The 23,646-nt window shown below is 36.9% G+C and overlaps 1 protein-coding gene across 6 annotated transcripts in view; it reads right to left on the bottom strand.

Annotated features, from left to right (window-relative positions):
• Positions 1-23,646, bottom strand: part of Syncrip (synaptotagmin binding cytoplasmic RNA interacting protein) — a 35,890-nt gene that overhangs the window by 8,563 nt on the left and 3,681 nt on the right. For all 6 annotated transcript variants that reach the window (XM_085689509.2, XM_085689507.2, XM_085689506.2 and 3 more), the window contains 6 exons: positions 21,852-21,965; positions 21,576-21,752; positions 6,769-6,904; positions 4,757-4,962; positions 1,222-1,371; positions 829-950 (listed from right to left, as the gene is read on the bottom strand). In XM_085689509.2, coding sequence (XP_085545635.1) covers positions 829-950; positions 1,222-1,371; positions 4,757-4,962; positions 6,769-6,904; positions 21,576-21,752; positions 21,852-21,965 — 905 coding nt within the window. The remainder of the gene's footprint in view (positions 1-828; positions 951-1,221; positions 1,372-4,756; positions 4,963-6,768; positions 6,905-21,575; positions 21,753-21,851; positions 21,966-23,646) is intronic.

The following is a 23,646-nucleotide window of genomic DNA, read 5'->3' on the forward strand; positions in this document are numbered from 1 at the left end:
TCCTGGGACAGAACTTGGTTTGCAAAACTTAGCAGCTAGCAACTTACTTGCTTGGCTACCTCACCAACTCCAGAAATAATTTCCCTTTTAACATTCAATTCAAAAAGCACAACTTTTCCCTATTCCAACAATAAATACATAAAAAATACTATTGACACAAAAGGTTTTCAGACCAACCTTTTTTGATAATTTGTATCTTTTGTTGCTATTTTTTATTGTGTTTTTCCTTCGAGATTGGATATCTTCTCTGTATACCCCCCTAGCTGATCCAGATTTCACTCTGTAGACCATGTTGGCCTCAAATTCAGAGATCCACCTGCCTCTGCCTCCCACATGCTGGGATTAAAGGTGTGTATCACCACCACCTGACTTGATGGAGTATGATTTTTATTCTGGCATAATGAGTAGTAAATTATCTTTTTCTGACTTAAGAAACACAAACCAAGCAGCTAATCTATGCAATAATCCTCACCAAGAATAATGGCTCTATTCCAACTCCTATCACATCTAGGGATGAAAGTGGGAGTTACTGCTACCTAGAAAAAACTGGGAGATGTTGATACTGTCTTACAATGAAAAAAAAAATTAAAAACCTAAAATGTCTGTAACAGAAAAACAGAGGGCTTCCCTTTGCTCAATATCAGCTATTAGGAATTACCACAAATATGGTCAACAGCAAGACCTTTGTAAATATTTATTATTTAGATCCTTGCCATTTCTCTATTACCCAAAGTTCTCAATTCAAAAGGTACTTAATGTTTCAGTGATACAAATTATACAAAAATTATATGTGTACAATTTTCTTTAAATTACACAAATTTTACTCACATTTGATTCTTTGCTGCTTGCCTCTGAGCTTTCCTTTCTTTTCTCTTCTGATCTGGTGGCTTAGCAAAAACAATTTCAATATTTTCTCCCTCCAAGTCTTTACCATTCATTTCTTCCATAGCCTTTAAAAAAAATGACCAATACGAACAAAGGCCTTTTAAACTTTAAAACTTAAAAAATACTTAAAAGACAATTAGATAAAACATGGATGGGCTTTAAAGATCCTCATCTTCACAATTTTTACTTAAAAAATTGGGTAAAACCAATAATAAAGTTTTGCTTGAATGAATTTCATAAATTGAACTTTGTCTTAAATTTATAAAACATGCTGATTTTATGGCTAAAAATGTTGATTTAATTTAGATGCCTATGAAATTTCTACTACTTGTTTACCTTGACAGCACCATCTCGCTCATCAAAATGAATGAAAGCATAATCTTTTAGCTTCTTCACTCGTTCCAATTTCCCAAACTGACTAAATGACTTTTCTAAAATTTCTTCTGTTACAGTATTGGCAAGGTTGCGTACAAACAGCACTTTTACCTAAAAGAAAAAAACAAATTCTCTAAATATTTCCAAAAGATTCAAGCTCCAAAATGCAACCACCCCACCCTATCTATAGTTACCTTGAATTACAATCACTTATATATATTTTAGATATATATATTAGATAGATATATATTAACTCCTCTGGGTAAGTATCAAGGAAGAAATATGCTGATCAAGTTTAAAAAGTAAGCTAATACAAAACAATTTTTAGCATGAAAAAAATGTGTTCACCAGTCATTAGCATATAAGTAAACTAAAACTAAAGTAAACAACACACCTTAATCCCAAAACTCAGAAGGCAGAGGCTGGAGGATCTGGGAGTTACAAATGTTAATACTTCAAATATTAGTGAGGATGTAGAACAAGAGACACTTTCATTACCAGAGTAAGGAATGAAAAATGATGCAGATCCTATAGAAGACAGCTACTTACAAACTAAATTATAGTCTTATCCTATTATTGTTCCCGGTTATTTACCAGAGAGGTGATATTTTATGTTCATATAAAAACCTGCATCCAGATGCTTCTAATACGCTTATTCAAAACTCCTCCCAAATTAGATAGAATCAAGATATCCCTCAGAATGTGAATGGACAAAGAGAACAATAGTGGTGGTGCACGCCTTTGATCAACCCCACCACTCCATTCACTCAGGAGGCAGAGGTAGAGGACTCCACAGGCATTTCAGAATAGCCAGTTCTACTCAAAGAAGCCCAGGGAAAGGGGAGAAGGAGCATGGATTCTTATTTTGTTAAAGTCATACTACTACAAAGAGGGCACTTAAAATGTTATCACCACCCAGAGAACTCTGTTTGTTGCATGATTCCAATGATGTGACATTTTAAAATGTTAAGAGATAAGTCACTGTCAAGATTTGAGAGATAAGCAGACAAAGCACAAGATTATTCAGGGCAGTAATACAATTTCCATGATACTATAATGGAGATTACATACTGTAATTTAAATCTTAACTCCCTCCCAAAAACCCATGTTTTTGTCTAAAGGTTGTAGCATTTTAGGAAATTTATAGAACTAGGCCTAATGAAAACTAGGTGTCCTTGAAAGTATCGTAGGACCCAAGACCCTCTTCTTACTTTTTTGCTTGCTACCTGCCCTAAGAAGCTTCTTTTATCATGTTATTTCCATAACATACTATACTATTTATTATACATTGCTACAAGACCAGAAAACATGGTGACCAAGCAACAGTGTATTAAAATCTCTGGGAAATTATAAACTCCAACTTTTTCTTCTTATAAGTTCACTCATTATTTTATTAAAATGTTCTAACATACATCGATTTGCAGTTCCCAAAAACCCATAAACTATACAAAATATGAACTTCAACGAAAGCAGTGTATTTCTTTATCTTTTCTTATTTTTATGTATGAGTGTTGCATGCATATCTGTACACCATTTGCATGCATTGCCTTTGGAGGCCAGAAGAGGGCACCCCAGGACAGATGGGCTGTGGATGCTGGGGCTCAAACCAAGGGACTCTGAAGACCAGAGTGCTCTTAACTGCTGAGCCATCCCTTCAGGCCCAAGCTATGTATTTCTAAAATGTCCAATATAGGTTCATTTTAACAAATATAGCATACTGGTAGTGCAAAAGGATAGGGGGTAGTGGGAATTACTGGAAAATTTCTGGATATAAAACCTAACTTACAGGGTAAAATTATATACATTATATGTTTAGCTTTGACATTTTCGTGATTTCAAAATGAAAAAAAATGGGTCAGTTCTGTGGGGAGGAGTGATGGTGCCCACCTTTAATCATAGCAGTGAGAGTCAGACAGATAATCTCTGAGTTCTGGCCAGTCTGATCAACAATAGCAAGGTCCAACAAATAAGAGCAGTTCTTTATTTTTAATTTTTATTTCATGTTCACTGGTGTGAAAGTATCAGATCTCCTAGAACTGGAATTAAGGACAGCTGTGAGCTGCCATGTGGGAGCTGGGAATTCAACACAGGTCCTCTAAAAGAACAATCAGTCCTCTTAACTGGCTGAGCCATCATCTCTCCAGGCCCTGAACAGTTAATTTCTAAAAGATATGAATTCCATTCCCTCTAGGATAGCCTGTTCCATGTTCAACACAACACAGGTGATGAAAACTAAGACTACTTTTAAATCATTGGAGAAAGTGCTTAAACTATTAGTATGATGCTAAGAGTTTAAGCTTGGTACACTTTCCATACATGTGAGACCATGTGTTCAATTTCCAGGAAGATCTGACTTCCTCCTCCTAATCTGCATCATCCTGAAAACTTCTCAAAATACAATTATTATAAAATGTAATTTGGGGGTGATGAAGTATTAGTCTTGACGAGCGGTGGTGGTGCACACCTTCAATCCCAGCACTCAGGAGGCAGAGGCAGGTAGATCTCTGTGAGTTCACGTCCAGCCTGGTCTACACACAGCAAGTTCCAAGACAGGCTCCAAAGCTACACAGAGAAATCCTGTCTTTAAAAATAAGGTATTAGTTCTTCTTAATGTATGTATAGTATTTAAAACTGTTACTCTAAAGTTGTATCCCCAGAACGATTTTTGAGACACTGCCCTCTATAGATTTAAATAAGCTAGCTGTATTTGACATAACCTTTTAACTATTAAAGGGATTCCTAAAAGACAAGACAATCTGTCAAACTGCACTTGAAGAGTTATCTCAAGAATTAGTTTCAACCGTTTGTAGAAGCAGAATACTTAACAATACCCAAACATTGCTAAGTTAGTATAGTTCACTTTTATTGTTTTAAGGGGTTATTACATAAAAAAATGGGGGGACAACATGTAAATTAATGACACCACCTTCAAATACTCAAAAGAAAGTGCTCTAAAATCTACACAATAAATTGTTGTGGCGCATGCCTTTAATCCCAGCACTCAGAAAGCAAAACTCTTGGCCAGCCTAAGGTACAGAGCAAGTTCCAGGACAGAAATACTGTCTAGGAAATCACACACACACACACACACACACACACACACACACACACACACACACACACACACACAAAGGAACCATCTCTATAAATACAAATTAACACGATGAGGGCTAGAGAGATGCTCAGAGTTTAAGAGCACTGGCCAGAGATCCTCACTTCAATCCCCAGCAAACAAACGGTGGCTCACAACCTCTACGAGATCTGGTATGCTCTACTGACATGTGGGCACATATATCAGCAGAACACCACACAGAAAAAATAAATTCTTAGAAAAATGCGATAAATGTCTACTAAAGATTTCTATTTTCACTTTCTATGCGCTGATATGTCTTGCTCTTAGCTTCAAAAACATCATTTAAAACAATGCATTTAGTAATAAGTCTTCTCTCATCCACCTATTAACGCAATAAAAATTGTTTTACTCAACAATACTTACCTTCGCCATAACTTCAGGATCAGGATCTTCTATGGGATCAGCCCATTCAACAGTTCCAACATTTCCCCAGACTTTGACTTTACCACTCATTAACCTACGCCTTGCCTGGGCAGCTGTTTTGTGATCTTCATATTCCAGAAAGCAAAACCCTCTGTTTTTTTTCTTATCATCCGGTTGGTGATATAAAATGACATCTGTGAGACCCTCTGAAATTAAGCAAACATTCCAGAAAAATAAGTTAAGTAGCAAAAATATATAACAGCCAAAGCTTTGTTTTACTAAGACACTATTTAAATAAAAAATGAGAAATATTTTTTCTAACCTAGACACTTTTACAAAGAATAATAACTATTTTGAAAAGGACCAAAAGCCAGGTGTGGTGGTGGCACAAGCCTTTAATTCCAGCACCTAGGAGGTATACGTAGGCGGATCTCTGTAGTTCAAGTCTAGCCTGAACTATAGAGTTCCAGGACAGCCAGAGCTGTTAAACCCTGTCTCTAAGAAACAATAACAACAAAAATGAAAGAAATATTCCCAAAGATTCAAGTAATTTTCCAAATCAACCTTATCCTAGTATTCTAAGCCCAGAAAATAGAACAAGAGCAAAATACATTTTTTTAACTAGCCCCAAGAACTGTTTGATTCCACTAAATCTATGAGACAAATAAAAAAAAAATTCTATCATTTAGAAAAATGCCATCACATTGTCAAACATGGTTAACTTAATTCACTACATTAAAATTCCACTGGGGAGGGAGTGGTCATGTGTACAAGAACACACATCTTTATTCTAGGTAAAACCTGAGCTATATCCACAGTCCTAACTTTCTGTGTTTGACATAAAGCCTCGCTATTCTGCCAGGTGTAAAATTTGTTTAAATGGCATTTTTTCTGTTTCAAATACTGATGGAAATTTCAAAAATTTTCAAATGAAACAGTAAATATTGCTAATGCTGAGTACTTTTCTGTTTCTAAATACTTAACAGAATGATAATTTTCTGAACATTGTAGCCAGATGATCAATTTTAAAAAGTATACCACGTTAACTATAAATCTTAACTTATAGCACTTGTTCCTTAACATAGGAGAAAGCTTCATAAATGTAACAATTAAAAACTAACAGTTTGGAAATAAACACAAAGCAAGGAGAGGGTGTACAACAATTTCACAGACTGAATTCAAATTGGAGCTGTATTCCCAAGTTTAGTTTTATCGTACTATCTTTTAAGACAAGGTCTCAGAGCTGCAGAGATTGCTCAGTTGCTAAGAGCACACAATGCTCTTCCAGAAGCCGAGTTCAATTCCCAGCACCTACAAGGTAGCTCACAGCCATCTATAGTGGGCCCTAGTGCCCTATTCTGGCATGCAGGCATACATGGAGATAAAACATTGCTGCCAAGCACTGGAATGACAGCTATGCATGTATGTACCAACACCAGGCTTTATGTAGTTATGGGTATCAAACCTAAGGCTTTGTGAATGTTAGGTAAACACTCTGTCCCCATCCCTGTATACTCCTAAATTATCTTAACTGCCAGGAAATTATCTCTAAAACCTCTATGTACATTTGCTATTTTCTTTAAAGTTATTTATCTTTATGGATGCGTTTGCTTACATGTCTGTGCCTGGTACACAGAATCACCTAAAACTGATGGTTGAGACCTGCCAAATGGGTGCTGGGAATCCAACTCCAGTCTTCTGGAAAAGCAACCAATGCTCTTAACAGCCAAGCAATCTCTCCCAACTCACTGTCTGCTTATCTAACAATACGCAGTTTTTCCTTTTTTCCGTGGCTGCCCTAGAACTCAAATGATCGCCTGACTGTGCCTCCCGAGTGCTGGCATTAAAGGTGTGCACCCTCACCATCCAGTTTGCTTAAGAACACAATTTACCTCATAAAAATGAAGTAGAAATTCTTACTCAACAAATATAGAGTTTATAGAACACTAGGCACAAAATACTCCCTTCATTATTGATAAGGTTGTACCTTCTTCCCATTAAAAACAACTTACCTGTCACTTTACTAAATTCTTCAAGAATCTGTTCCTTGGTTTTACTCTTAGGAATAGAGCCCACGAAAAGCCTATTGTTGGCAACTGAGATGCAGACACCAATGTGCTTTCCGGAACGAATTTCATGATTATTATACTGAAAGAAGAAAAAAGTATCACATTTTAGAATTATTTTTATTATATATTCAATATAGAAGGTCAACTATTAGGATTGTGAAGATGAAAAGACACAAGGTGGCATCAAAAGAAACAGGAGTCGACATGATTAAATTACATTATATGAATGCATGGAAACACCAAAATAAATTTTTTTCAATTAATATCCAATAATATAAAAATTTTAGCATAATTCCCATTTTAGAAAGAATGACAATTTAAAATAAGATTTTAAAAAAAGGCCAAATAAGCTCATGATCTTAATGTCAGTTTGTTTTCTAATTATTTTAGTGTAGGAACCTTGATATTAGGCACTGTTTTTGAAGCAGTTTTTATTTATAACTGCTGATTCTACAGCATCTTAACCCCTAAAATCATTTTTCCATCCATGGAAAATCATGGAAATCTCATTCAAGATGAAGTTCCTGCTTCCAAGGTAACCATAACGAACATAAATACGTTCTCATTCCGAAGTCCATGTTATAAGTTATATAAGTTCAGTTATAAGTTTGAAACTTATAACAAGTTTCAAAAAAAGAATATAAAAATGATTTAAAAAAACCTTAAGTCTAAAGATGAAATCTTTTTTAATTCTAAATTTAGCCTTATTCTTATCACCCTAAAATTTCTTCTTCACGAAATATACAATAAAAACCAAAAGAAAAAGACTAGTTGCGGGGTGTGTGTGTGTGTGTGTGTCTGTGTGTGTGTGTCTGTGTGTGTGTGTGTGTGTCTACCTTTGTATATGGCACACTGCCAAGTGTAAAACTACAATAAAAAGTAAATGTGATATTCAAGTAACCCATATTCTATACAGTGGTGAGATATGGAAAAGCACTTCAAAATGCAATCTTACTATTTACAAAGGGTTTTTTTTTTTTTTGGTTTGGTTTGGTTTTTCCCCAGTACAGGATCTGTGTGAACCTGACTATCCTGGAATGTGCTCTGTAGATCAGACTGGCCTCAAACACAGAGATCTGTCTGTCCCTACCTCCTGAGTACTGGGATTAAAGGCTTGCATCAATATAGGAGCCCCAATTTAAGTCTTAAAGTTTTGAACTTATCTGGGAACAATGGATTTTATGAATTCTAGTTTCTAAATTTAAAATAAAAAACTCAAACTTTTATGTTAAAAACAATGAAAAAGGCAGGAAGAATTCTTGATTAACCAATCCTACACATACTTGTCCTCACAATCCACTTTGTTCACAAATGACATATAAAAAACCAACATGAGATCTAGTCTTGCCAAGGAACACAGGCATTATCTGGTATTATATATAATTCATCATCTTGTTTATCTCCAGATAACAAAAGTTCACACACTTTATCTGCTGTTCAGAACAGTTTCAGGCCTTCATTTTTGATCAAGCCAATTACATGTTTACATCTAATTCTCAACAGTCATACCCAACACATGACTTTTAAGTTGCAATTTTTTGCCTATTTTCATCTCAGAGTTGGAGAGCTGAATCAGCAGTTAGTTAAGAATACTTATTACTCTTCCAACGCTCTAAAGTTAGATTCCCAGCAACCACACAAGACTCATGATCATTTTTAACTCCAGTTCCTGGGGCTCCATTGCATTCTTCTGGAATTTGCAGGTGCCAGTTAACACACATGGCAGACACATGTTCATATACATAGAGTACACACATGAAAACTAGTGTTGAAATATAAAAAGAGAAAAAGTCTCAGTTTACCACACCAATAAGAAACATCAAACACATACTAACTAAAACTCCTAGCTAATTTTCATTTCTTGCCATAATACCTATATACACTTTCTAAGACATAATTTTTTTAAATTATGTCCCTGTCTCAAAAGAAGTTTTACCAAGCCAGGCAATGGTGGCACAAGCCTTTAATCCCAGCACTCAGAAGTCAAGAGACAGACGGGTCTCTTTGAATTTGAGGCCAGCCTGGTATACAAAAGCTAGTTCCAGGACAGGCTCCAAAAGCTACAGAGAAACCCTCTCTCGAAAAAATGCAAAAAACAAAAAACAAACAAACAAAAGTTTTGCCAGGCAGTAGTAATGGTAGTGATGCACGCCTTTAATCTCAGCACTCAAAAGGCAGAAACAGGTCTAATCTACAGGAGTTCCAGGACAGCCAGAGTTACATAGAGAGAGCCTGTCTCAAGAGAGGGGAAAAAAATAATAATAATAAAAAAAACCTTGTTTCCCTGAAATTTCTACCAGTCAAGCTCAACCAATAAACCGAGCTCACACAAACACGCTGTGATCCCCAAATCCTACAACGGTCAACAAAGGCACCCTTTCAGGTTGACATCACCCTACCGTACTCAGTAGAGTAATTTGGTGCCCAGGAAACATCTGATTTTATTGGTCATCACAGACTGAAGGGGACAATTAGGAGGCAGAATTGCTTCTGTACATTCTGGCACAGTACACCAAAATTATCAGTTAACAGCAAAGCTGACAAATCTTGCCATACTCTTTATTTCCTCACACAGCATTTGCATTCTTATTTTTAACTTATCCTTTAGACCAAAAACCTCTTTTTTGTTGGTGGTGGTTTTTTGTTTGAGACAGGGCTTCTCTGTGCAGCTCTGACTGTTCTGGAACTCACTCTGTACAAAAGCCTCCTACAAACTAAAAACAAATAAATAAATAAGAATAATGCAATGGTTGAATCTATTATTGCAAAGGATTATGAGTAAGTAGTAGATTAGAACATCTTATTTTCCAAATAGCTAAATCTAAATTGTATTTTAGCATGGAGCCACCTACCCAATATTTACATAATCTAGCATCAAATAGCCAGCCTTAGTAATATTAACAAACTGCTTTCAATTTGGTCATCTAGCTTGTAACTCTTAAGAACTGATCTAAACGGGTCTGGAGAGATAGTTCAGGGGTTAAGAACACTGACTGTTCTTCCAGAGGTCATGAGATCAAGTCCCAGCAACCACGTTGTGGCTCACCACCATCTACAATGAGATCTGGTTCCCTCTTCTGGTGTGCAGGCATTCAAACAGACAGAACACCATATCTATAATAAATAAAATTTTTTGGAAAAAAAAGCTGATCAAAACAAAATAGCAGAATTAAGATGGAAATTACAAATTGCTTTAATATACACAGCTACAAGTTACAGTAAGGGTAACAGAAGCGTTTGATTCATATTCTCATTCTTAACTGTTTTTCTCCCAATGTTCTAAATAAAAGCTATTTACTTAAAATACTAACTTAGGCCAAGTGTGATGGCATGCCTTTACTTCCAGAACTCCAGAGGCAAGGTAGGCAAACTATACTAATTTTTTTTAGGTCAACAGGGTTTACATAGTGAGCTCCAGGCAGCCAGGGCTACATAGTGAGACCCAGCCAGTATCAAAAGCAAAGCACAAGAGAGGAAAAAGAACTATCTTTTAAAAATATCTTGGCCAAAGTTTCTTGGTTATACCAACAAATTATTATTAAAAGCAATCAAAATCCATAGAAGAAACCTAGGAAAGGCAAGACAAAATAAAAATTCCATCAAGGCAACAGTAATTAGAAATTCTAAGGGCTGGGCGTTGCGGTGCAAGCCTTTAAATCTAGCACTCAAGATGCAGAACAGTTAGATCTCTGATTTGTAGGTCAACCTGGTCTACACAACGAGTTCCAGGACAGCCAAAGCTATGGAGAGTTACCCTGTCTTCTAAAGAAAAAGGGGGGGGGGACTTTAAGGGAGAGTGCCTATCTGTAAAATAACAAACATTTCTTCAGTCACCAACATTAGAAAGCTGCTTCTAAGAAATGAATATGTCTACTAGTCCTCCCTTCTAAACCACCATCATATCCTGCATCAACACAGGGTAAAAATAAAAGAATTGAAGAATGACAAATTTAGAGTAATTTATTAAATAAAACTAACTTTTTCGCCCATATTTAACTAAACAAAAAGCTGAGTACAGTGATGCACACCTGGAATCCTAGCCCTGGAAGGCTAAGGCAGGAGACCAGTGTGTGCTGTATATATACTACAAAGGAAGAAGGGAGGGCAAAGATGAGAAAATACCTACCTCATTTACTACTGAACCCTGAGTTTAAGGGAGAATTTCTAATTAAATATGATATGCCTTAACTTTTAAGACACTCTTACCTAGGCAGTTAGGGTTTTTCAGCACAGCATGATGGTATGAAGGATGAACAAAATGTGAGGTCTTTCAAATTTAGTAAAATGGGTTCTCAAAACGGTTTTAAAAATCCAGCTTTCTGAGAAAGCCCAATGTCAATGAGATGATAAAGAATAAAATAAAGTTGAGTTCTGTCTGTAGTGACATTTCATTTGTATTTTAATAAATAAGACTTGCCTGAAGATCATAGTAAAAGAGCCGCACTGGTCAGTCTTACAGACCAGGCAGTGTTGACACAGACCTTTAATCCCAGTAGCCACACTAGTTTGCCACAGAAACCAGGCGGTAGAGGAGGATGCTTTTAAGCCCAGAACTAGTGAGGAATATAAGAATAACAGGTTTCAGACATAGTCTCATCCTAAGGATTCCTGGAGGCAGGATCACCATTTTGGACTAAGGAAGAGTTAAGAGTCAGTGGCTGGCTGTTTTGCTTTTCTGACATTCAGGTTGAACCCCAATATCTGTTTCTGGAATTTTTTTATTAGTCGTGCTATTTGACACTAATCAGAGTGTGAAGAGATGACTCAGGGGTAAAGGACTTGCCATCCATGCCTAAGAACCAGAACTCCCATACCCAGAACCCATATAGAGCTAATACAATAACACTGTAATAACAGCACATCTTACAAAGATGGAAGGCAGAAACAGGAGAATCCCTGGAAAATTACTGACCAGCCAGCCTGGCATACACAGCAGCAAACAAAGATACCCTGGTCTCAAACAAGGTAGAAGAGGTCTGACCAATACCTAAGGTTGTTCTCTGACCACTGTACGAGCACTGTGGTACATGAGCACCTGTGTGCACATACAGATGTATATACATTCGCTTGCTCTCTAATGAGCCCTGTACATACTCTCTCACTCATATACACTAAGACAAAACACTCTAAATAACCACCTACACATATTCTCACTCATACACAAGATAAAACACACACACACACACACAAATTTAGCAATATCAGATTTGAATTGTGATTACTCTCAGTCATAACTCTTCCCAAAGCCACTACATAATACATGCCTGTTTTACTTTAAAACATATATTAGAAAGTTATCTCTAGGGGCTGGAGAGATAAATCAAGTGATTAAAAGCACTGGGGGCTCTTCTAGAGGTCCTGGGTTCAACTCCCAGCAACCACATGGTGGTTCACACTCATTTGTACTGAGATCTGTCATTTTCTTCTGGCCTGCAGGCATAGTGCAGACAGAATACTGTATACAGAATAAATAAATCTTTAAAAAGAAAAAAAAAGGTTTTCTCTATACTGAGATAAGAAACTATTCTTAAAAATTCTAGTAAGCCAGGTGGTGGTGGCACACACACCTTTAATCCCAGCATTGAGGAGGTAGAGGCAGGTAGATCTCAGAGTTATGCCAGCCTGGTATAAAAATGAGTTCAAGAACAACCAGTGCTGTTACACAGAGAAATCCTGTCTCAAGAAAGAAAGAAAGAGAGAGAGAGAGAGAGAGAGGGAAAAAAAGAAAAAAGTTCTAGTGAAATCTGTTTCCTTACTTGAAAGACAACTCTTATGCCTATATATAATGCTCAAGACTTAAGCTGTTCCTTATGTTTGACTAATTCTATTCCAATAATGGAAGCAAAACTACCTACCTCCAAGAAGCCAGCACTCTCAAGTATCACTTCAAAGTGTCATCTACAATATAATATTGGTAAATACAGACTGAGATTGAGGAGACTACTAATTGTTTCACCCACAGATACATACACCTCTACTAAACAGTCTAGCTTATTTAACAGTCACAGCACTTTAGTTATACAAGGATTTGACTATACCTTGCGAACTCTTTTCCCTAGGCTATCAAATGTTTTAGATACTCATTTTCTCATCCAAAGTACAATCTTCTTCAAAAAGATTATCCTTATCCTTATTGTTATAATCCCTCTTTTAGCCTTTATTTTTTTCATTCAAACATTTTCCATAATTCAATCATTTTTTATGTCATGACACCCACTCTACAGTTCAAAACTTTATACAATGAAAGAAAGCATTGCAGTTTTAAACAACTACATTCTGGCATTTGTTAGAAGATTTATCTTCTACTTATTTCCATAAAATACTGTTAAAACTATTTTCCATAAAATACTATTAAAACTAGCCATATTTTCTTCACTGTGCTACTCAATTCTGTTAAGCCTTCTCTACCAACCCCAACCCAAGTAAATCCTTTTACCCTCCTTCATCTTTTGCCCCATCTGCTTGTAATTCAATCGTAAATAATGTCTCCCGTCTATATAAACTCTCCAAACCAACACTTAAGCACCTGTAATAAAAACTGTCATGCTAAGATTTCTCTCATATACGGACTACAGGATTTATAAACATGTGACAAGAGGACAGAAGGGGATTATCTGAAGGATGTATACTAGTAAGGGAGAGAAATAGGAGAGAGAAGGGGAGGCAGTAACAATGAACAATGTACTTACTATGCAATGTTAAAATTTAATAATGAAAATTAAGTAGACTCAAAAGAATTCAATAAATTCATGTTAAACACACAAGTATTTTCTAAATTGCTGGTAAAATAGTTTATGGATTTATTTCACCAGCTCTATTGACTAAAATGATTATATATACATGATGGTAGTACACACATCTATGTGGATATATGTATATATTTTGTGTTTAACAAGGGTTCCATAACATAGTCTGTCCAAATTGGCTTCAAATTCATGACAAGAACCTTAGCCTCTTGAATGCTGCAGTTATACACCACCAGACACAACACAAGGTGAAAGTAGGTCATCTGGGTGTCTAAACCCCCAACACTAGGAGGTTGAGGTAAGCCCCTTTTCCAAAAATCAACACTAATAAAAACTTCACTGTCAATATCCAAGTAGATTTCATCTCAGAAAAATAGGAAAAAAAAATCAATAAACACACATGTCATGCCAGATGCTGCATACATAGCCAGCAAATGGTCTTACACACAAAAGTAAATTTTTCTTATTCTAAAAATAGATACTATTTATTTTGACATCCTCTACACTACATAACTATGTAATTCAAACACTTAGGCTACTTGGTACATTAACATACTACTACTTAAATTGCTATGTCTAGTTTATGGTAGGCAGTCCAGATAAAGAAACCTAGTACCACACTTAAGTGATGCTAGTAAGCTACACTGCCTCACAGATGACTCACTCTGCCTCTTTACAGATTCAGACACACTGACCTCCAAATTAATTCCTCTATATTCAATCTCAGACTTCATGAAAAAAGTTTCTTTGTGCAATGAAAGGTGGTTTGGGCAGAAACTCACAACTCGACCAAGTGTAGGGATAAATGTCAATTGAGTACTCAGTTACAACTGAGACCTTTATCAAGAAGGTACAGAAACTCAGGGAGGACCAGAACAAAGAGTCTTCTAAGACTTGACAGGTTCATCGCACCAATAAATACACAGGCTAGTCAGCACTTTAACACGGAGAAGCAAGAAGTTCACTAACCCCCATTCCTAACTGAGTACATATGGGCAGTTAATTACTTCTGGGGTAAAGGGAATCAAGTTTTATTTAAGGGTATGGCCCCTGGTAAGTTGACCATACACAGAAGTATATGGGCAGCACAAACTGGATTCAATGGGTTATTTTTTAAAGGATGAGCATGTGACACTTGCCTTTAATTCAAGTACTCAGAGGCAGATAGATCTATGAATTCCAAGGCCAGTCAGGACTACTTAGTAAGGCTTTTTCCTTTAAAAAAGAAAAGAAAAGAACGACATTGGGGAGGATAGAGGTGGGAATGGAACTGGAAGGAGTTAGGGGAGGAACGTGAATATGATCAAAATACACTGTGTGAATTCTTTAAACAAATATATATAGGCTTTCAAGACAGGGTTTCTCTGTCTGTCGTAGAACTCAGAAACACTCCTGTCTCTCCCTACCAAAAGTTTGAATTAAGGGTGCCCAACAAAATAATTTAAAAGAATCCTGAAGTTGTTTTAACCTCATGACTTTTCTTTAGTTCTCAACAATAAACCCAGTTTTACAGATAACCTACAAGAAAATGCAAATTTATAATCTATAATACTTTGATTGTTTTGTTTATTTCAGTGTTTTTTGGATTTTTGTTTTAGTTTGTTTTTTTGAGACATGATCTCACTACAGAGCTCTGTAGCCTCTCCTCCCAAGCACTATGATTAAAAGTGTGCACCCCCATGCCTGACTTAACCATGCCTGACTTAAAACAGTTTTTATCCTAAAGAAACAAGCCACTATAAAAAAAATTTAATATCCGAACATCTTAACCTAAAATATTTCTCAAAATACAACATAAAATTAAAAAATGCCTCAATTTTATCTATGACTCACTATGAAGAATTTTTCCCAATGTTTGTTTTGTATAACTAGAATGATACTTCAATTACATAAATATTAACATTGGTCAGTTATAACTCAAGAAGAACCTCAAAATATACCCACATCAGGATAATTTCTAAAGTATGTTCTACTGAGAAGTTATTTAGGGAAAGCATGCTCATTTCCACAGACACAAAGTAGCAGAAAACATTTAAGTCAATTTCGGTTTTGTTTTTTTTGTTTTGTTTTGTTTTTGGAGTTTTGAGGCAGGGTTTCTCTGTGGAACAGTTCTGGCTGTCTTGAACTCGCTTTTGCTTGGTATACCAGGCTGGCCTCGAATTTACTGAGATCCGTCTGCCTCTGCAATCCAAGTACTGGGATTAAAGGTGTGCGTCACCTGGGCAATTTTGTATTTTCGTATGTTTCAATCACTTCATTTCCTCCAAAATCTAGTTATTTTCATCTTAAAGTAAATCTCATAAAACTCCATGCACAATAATGAATCCCTTTTTAAGGGGCTAGGGAAATGGCTCCAGTTAAGAATAGCTGCTCTTTCAGGACTAATTCCCAGCATCCATAATCCAGCTAATCTTCTGACCTCCAAGGGCACTGCATGCATATGTTGCACAGAAATACATGCAGACAAAACTATCCTAAGAAATTTTAAGTTTTTAAAGGGGCTGGAAGAAGAGATGAGTTAAGAGTACTAGCTATTCTGCCAGAAAACCCATACTCAATTCCCAGCACCCACAGGGTGACTCACATCCATCTGTAGCTCCAGTTCTTGAGGATCTGATATCTACACTTCTTGCCTCCACCACACTAGGAACATACATGGTGCACATGCATACATGCAGGCAAAACACTTATTTATGGGCTGGAGAGATGGCTCAGTGGTTAAGAGCATTGCCTGCTCTTCCAAAGGTCCTGAGTTCAATTCCTAGCAACCACATGGTGGCTCACAACCATTTGTAATGAGGTCTGGTGCCCTCTTCTGGCCTGGGACAGAATATTGTATATTTACTAAATAAATAAATATTTTTTTTAAAAAAACAACACTTATTTATATACAGAGCTAAATTTAAAAATGAAAAATCCATGCCTTTAATCCCAGCACTTGGGAGGCAGAGGCAGGCAGATCTCTGTGAGTTCGAGGCCAGCCTGGTCTACAAGAGCTAGTTCCAAGTCAGGCACCAAAGCCACAGAGAAACTCTGTCTTGAAAACCCCCCCAAAAAAGAAAACAAAAGACAAAAAAACAAAAAAACTTGATGCATGTCTTTCATCCCAGCAGTGGGGAGGCAGACGCAGGTGGAGATCTGAGTTAGAGGCCAGACTGGCATACAGAGTGAGTTCCAGGACAGGATCCAGAAACGCTACACAGAAACCCTGTCTCGAAAAACAATCTTAAATATAAAGGAAGAAACATCCAAGTGATTCCAATGGATCTAAGTGCCACTAAGAATATCTTTTAAAAGGCACCAAACTGCAAAGTCTCCTATTTGTGCACAATTAAAACATTATGACCCTATTTAAGGACCTGTATCATAGGCAGGAATATGGAAAGGTTAAGGATGAGAGTTTACAGACCAATCAAAAAGGCTACATGGTCATCTATGTCAAGTTTCTGTATTAGAGTTAAAATATACTATTATTAATACATGATATATATCCAAACCGTAACAATACAAATTTGGATTCTATTTATTAAACTATGGGAGTTTTCTAAAACAAAACATCTTAGTCTATTTACTGGTACTCAAAAATCATGTTAATAATGAAATATATGTTGTCACTATTTAAAGCTTCTGGAATTCATCTAGAAAGGAGAATCTGATAGCAAAAATGTAGACTACAGGAATAGAAAGCTGACCTGGCAGTTAAGAGCACTGCTGCTTTTTCAGATGACCAAAGTTCGATTCCCAGCAACCACATGGTGTTTCACAACTATCTGTGTAGCTCGTTTCACAAGATCAGATGCCCTCTTCCAACCACCTCTGGCACCAGGCAAACACACAACCCACATATATACATGTAAGCAAAACACTCAGACATATAAAGTGAGCTTTAAAAAAAAATTCACGTTAATGTCAATTTAATCCTTTCTTCCCCACCTCTCACCCCCCAAGAAGTTGAATCGGGTATCAACAGCAAAAATTCTCTATTAGTTTTAATTTCGTAAAATGGTTGTCTTCATCATTAACGTTACTACTCCAACTTTAAAAGGCTTCTGGATTTTGTTTTTTAAGGGCCTAGGGAAATGGCTCAGTCGTTAAGAGCACCAAGATGCTCTTCTAGATGACCCAAGGTTCGATTCCCAGCACCCACCTGGCAGCTCTCAGTCCTCTGTTAACTCCAGTTTCAGGGATCCAACACCCTCTTCTGGACTCGACAGGCACCAGGCACACAAAGTGGTACAGTTTTACATGCAGGAAAAACACCCTTACATGTAAAAAAAAACACTTTTTTGAGCTACTTTATTGCTACCTAGCAAAGATGGTATATCTCAAGCAAATGATTTTTTTAATGTGTTATGTACACATGTATACAGTGGAAATGCAAGCTAGTTGACACTAGGTGTCTTCTTTTATCAATTCTCATCTTATTTTTAAGACTGGGTCTCTCAGTGAATCTGGATGAAATTTACAGGTAAGAACAGCAAATGAGTTAAAGGGATTCTTTGTTCCCATCCCCCAGCACTTGGATTACACAAGTTTATCACCAAGCCTGTCTTTTACATGAGTGCTGAGAATCTCAACTTCTATCTTAAGATGGCATAGCAGGCATTAGGTCACTGAGTGATCTCCCTAACCCCGAGGAGATGGTTTCTAAGGCACTTCTTTCTACAGCTTCAAGAACGCCTTCACTTCACCTCAACTGATGAAACTTAACTTTTGATAGTTCAAAGGTTACCAGACTACCAGAGAATGGCTCCCTGAAGAGCTATATCATAGTCCCTCTAAAAGAGAAGCATTATTTGTTTTTCAAGACAATGTTTCACTGTAGCTTTGGAGTCTTTCCTGGACCTAGCTCTTGTAGACCAAGATGACCTCAAACTCAGAGATCCGCCTGCCTCTGCCTCCCGAGTGTTAAGATTCAGAAGAATCCCAAATATATGCTTTCCATGGCTACACACAAGTTCTAAGCCATCCTTTGGCTACAAAAGATACGTTTTAAAAAGGTGGTCAATTTTATAGCATTTCAGAATATTTGGTTATGTACGCTATGCTATTATGCCAGCAAATTAAAGACTATGCAGTAAGTGCAGTAGTGGTATTAACCAGCCACTAGCTTGGACAAGGCCACCTTTTTTTGTTGTTGTTTTTCTAGACAGGGTTTCTCTGTAGCTTTGGAACCTGTCCTGGAATTAGCTCATGTAGACCAGGCTGGCCTCAAACTCAAAGATCCTCCTAAGGCCACCTTCTTAAAGAGAATACAAGTCCAATACCGTAAAACCTGGTGAAAGTCTACGGCCAGGGAGGTCACAGGTAGGCAGGCCCAAGAGGTCGGCCATGTGCTGTTTTGCTAACTAGACATTTAGTTAAACTATCTTCTAAACATTTATGGATTCCTTTAAAAAAAATTGACTATGTTGGTTGCAGGCTTCCAAGGAGGCCAGAGGATGGTGCTAGATAACCTGAAGCTAGAGTTACAGAAGACTATAAGCCACCTCATGTGAGTACTAGAAACTGAACTGGGGTCCTCCACAAGAATATGTGTTCCTTCATTGCTGAGCCATCTCTCCAGGCCCCCTAAACATTTAAGTTTACATCATACACTAGTGATGCTCACAGACTTGGGCATAGAAACACTTATTGCAAAGGATGATGCGGAGACTCATAATTGGTCAAAGTACCAATTGTACCTAAAGGGACTATTGATTGCTTGGTCTAAATGAGTCACTTATATTTTTCCCTCCAAGGCTCAGGGAGCAGCACAGAATTGGGAGTAGAAAGACTGTCAGAGTTGGAAAATAGGGAGGAGTACTATAAAGCATGAACTTCTGGATATGAAATATCTTTGCAATCACAGATACAGAGGAGGAGTTGAGCTACCTTTAATTCAAGGATTAGAGAGGGTCTCAGGAGGTCCCAACCTTCCCTGTGAAGCAATTGGACGTTCATAGCAATGGGGGGGGCATCAATTTCTTCAGTGGTGTACCCACTACAAAGCTGTCCAGGAAACAGCCTCCTGCCCATGCTCAGACTAGCTGGGAAGAACAGGTTGTCAGCAAGTGGGGAAGGGTATGAGAAGGTAATGGCCGAGGACGTAAATATGTTATCTTATATACAGGAATGAAATTGTCAAAATTTAAAAAATGACAGTAAATAATCCAAATTTTAAAAAAGTGCATGGTGGTGCATGCCTTTAATCACAGCACTACAGAGACAGAAGCAGGCAGATATCTGAGTTCCAGAGCTGTAGTGAGACCCAGTCTCAAAAATAAATGAACGAACAAATAAAGCCTCAGAAATCTGAGGACTTCTAATTCAAATACCCTGCTTATCCTCTTTAAGAATTTTCAGGGTGGGACTGGAGAGATGGCTCAGGTTAAGACTACTGGCTGTTCTTCCAAAGGTCCTAAGTTCAGTTCCCAGCAACCATATGTTGCTCACAACCATTGGTAAGGAAGGAGATCTGGTGCCCTCTTCTGGCCTGCAGTCATACATATAGACAGAACCCTGTATACATAAAAATAGGTAAGTCTTTAAAAGAAAAGTATTCAGGAGAAATTAACCTTAAGGTTTTAAATTTGTTTAGATTCCACAAAATTTAGCAAGTACCTAACATAGTGAGTTGTTTACAAAAATTACAGGCATGTGGAAAAAGAAGATTTCTGGAAGTTTGAAGCCAGCATGGTTACAATTTCAAGTTACAAGTAAGCTAACACTACATAGTGGAAAATAACACATTCCTTATGTTTTAACTAACCCCTGGCTCTTTTAAAAACATATAAACTTTTATGAACTTTTTTATAATTTAGAAATTAAAATACAATTACATCATTTCCTCCTTCCCTTCATCCCTGCAACTCCTCATATACATACACTCCCTTGCTCTCATGTTAATGACCTTAATTATCGTGGTGGTGTATGTGGTGGGGGGGGTGAGCACATGCACGTGTGCGTACACTATTGGGTTTCTTGCCACCCTACTAGGCTGGCCTCAGTCATGGTAATCCTTGTGTCTCACAAGGTCCATTCAGTTATGAGCTACTATACCTTTCTCAATCTTTTTGATTCTTATAATTTAATAAAAGTAATATGTTTTAGAAGCCATTAATTCTTAACATTTTTAGAATTAGAAGAAACAACTGGGTTCTCACCTAATATCTGGTGTTTTATGGTTGTTTGTTCTTTGTCTTTTCCAAGACAGGGTTTCTTTGCAGGTCTGGAGTCGGTCCTGAAACTTGCTCTATAGACCAGGCTGGCATCAAACTCACAGAGATCTGTCTGTCTCTGCTCCCAAGATTATCTGATGTTGTTAAATCAAATATTCCCGCTCACAATAAAATCCTTTATGTTGTTATCACCCTGATGTCTCTGAATATTTATTGGTTGGTTGGTTGGTTGAGACAGGATTTCTCAGTGTAGCCCTGGCTGTCCTGGAACTCACTCTGTAGACCAGGCTGACCTCGAACTCAGAGATCCCTTTGTCTCCTGAGTACTGACTGGGATTAAAGGCATGTACCACCACCACTCAGTTGAGTATTTTTTGATTCTGTTTTATATAAGTATGTTTTGTATAGCAAATGCAGGCCTGGTGCCACCAGAAGAGGGCAACAGATCCAAGAACTAGAGTTACAAATGCTCTCTGGGTGCTCAGAGTTGAACCTGGGGCCTCTGGAAGAGTAGCCAGTGTTTCTAACAGTTCTCTTTTGTGAATTTATGAAGGGAAAAATATCCAGGTGTGAGAAAAATCTTTGGGAGCCACATCATAGACTCTTTCACAGTCCTTTAAACTTAGATATATCCAAAGACAGATGTTTTGGTAATCAACTAGGAATTCTATATGACCATCTTGAATCTTATCCACTATCCCTGCTATACAATATTATCAGAGGAAAAGTAATAGGCACATTGCTTCATCAGCACTTCAAAAACTGCCTGATATGGCACATAAGAAAAACCTGACATTAAAGATAGAAAATGTAAAGACTAAAAGGTGGGGGGGGCGCTACTTACCAGTTTAACAGCTTCTTGTGCTGCTTCTTTTGTACAAAAAGTGACAAACGCATAACCTCTGTTGAGACCAGTAAGTGGATCCATCATTAAACGAAGATCCCATATAGGCCCAGCTTTCTCAAATAATGGAACAAGTTCATCCTCAAATAGATCTCTGGGGATCTTCCCCACAAATATCTGTAAATTAATATGAATTTACAATCATGGAGAATTCTTTAAGAAATTAGATGCCTCTAACTTTTACTACAAATGGTACAAGTTTTTAAGTTTCTTTACCTCAGTGCCAACAGAAGGCTGCTGACCTGAATAAACGGAATCTGGAGGTGGTCCCCCATACTTCCTCTGTCCGGTAGTCACATCAAGTGTGTAGCCTGTTCTTTCCAAGAGTGCCTTGAAAAGTTCAAATATTATTAATGCTTCATTCACATAATCACACACATACAGTTAGGTCAATCCTGTTCAAATCTGTTCAAATCTTAGCAACATTCCTCCATATAATGTGTATGGTCTGTGTCAGAACTCTCTCTTTTATGTACACTTATCAAAATTTCAGGACTCTGTAATATTAGTTTTTAGTATCCAATTATTTACTGAGCAATAAAAAAACTAAAATCCATCAACAACTTAAGATATATCCACTCTTAATAAAAATTTAATTAAAAATAACTGACAATTTGATTACTTCCCAACTCTGCATTTCTTACCCAATAAATTCTTGTACCCAATCCCTAGACACAGTGCCATTTATAGGCATTTTGTGACCGCTGAAGATACCACTCCACTCCTTAAACCAGGCCTATACAGTTGGAAGTTATGTGAAAAGCTTCTTTATTATCTGGTGCTGAAGTACTATATACCACACAGCAAGGCTCATTCAGAAAAAAAATAGCCAAAATGACTTTGAAAATTGCATGAAACTACAGCAATGAAACTTCTACATTTAATTCCCTTAACGGTTAAAACATAATTAAGAGCTTCTCTTCATCCTTCATTTTAAGAAAAAGTAACAAAAGGACATACATAATCCATTAAGTAATAAAACCTCAAAAAAAGTCCTATTCTCCATTATATCAACGACAAAACAAGTTTTCTAAGTAACAAAACTACTGGGTTAACTAGCTGACAATTCAAAATAAAAAGACATGACAAAACGTATCAAAAACTCATTGAAAGACTAGACACTGAGTCACCTCAGTCCCCCCAAATGTCATCCTTTCTACTCAAATAGCATCACAAATGAAATTGTGGGTACTATAGCTCAGTGGTAGGGTGTTTGCTTAACATGACCTGTCCAAAAATAAAGTAAAAAAACAATCGCTGATTTATGGAAATATATCAATTTAAAAAGTATTCACAAACTTTTTAACAAAGTTTCTTAAACAGCTGTATGTTCTAAGCAGCTTTTTCATTACACTCAAATTTTATTCCTTAAAGGTTTAACACTACGAATAACAAACCAAATAGGCTACCATTCCTTTCGCTCAAAGAAAACCTTTATGCTACAAAAGATTTTTTAAGCATAATATTCGTATGTCCCAAATAACACTGTAAATCTAGGTAAAAACTAATTTATCACCCTCCATCAAACGTAATTATAAAAATGCCAAAATATGGGGGCTAGAGAGATGGCTCAGAGGTTAAGAGCACTGGCTGCTCTTCCAGAGGTCCTGAGTTCAATTCCCAGCAACTATATGGTGGCTCACAACCATCTGTAATTTGATCAGGTTCCCTCTTCTGGCATGTAGACAGAATACTGTATACATGATAATTTTTTTAAAAAAATGCCATAATTTAAGTCTCATTAAAGTTTATTCAACCCTCCTCCTTCAGACTTTCAGAAATTTTTAATAAATTTCTCAATCACTGGAATAATTGTAATGTAAACAACTAAACCCAACTTTTAACCAAAAATCTAAATTATAATTCAATCTCAATCCACGCACAGCTAAACATGTGAAAACTCATGATTTCTGATAACAATTTCATATTCCAATCGTGTTCATGATTCCTTTTCCAATACAGGCAAAATTTCACATTTATGCCCTTCTTAGTAACTGGTTTTCTTAAACCA

Source organism: Myodes glareolus, chromosome 4, assembly GCF_982192425.1.
Source record: "Myodes glareolus chromosome 4, mMyoGla1.1, whole genome shotgun sequence".
NCBI classification, from domain to species: domain Eukaryota; kingdom Metazoa; phylum Chordata; class Mammalia; order Rodentia; family Cricetidae; genus Myodes; species Myodes glareolus.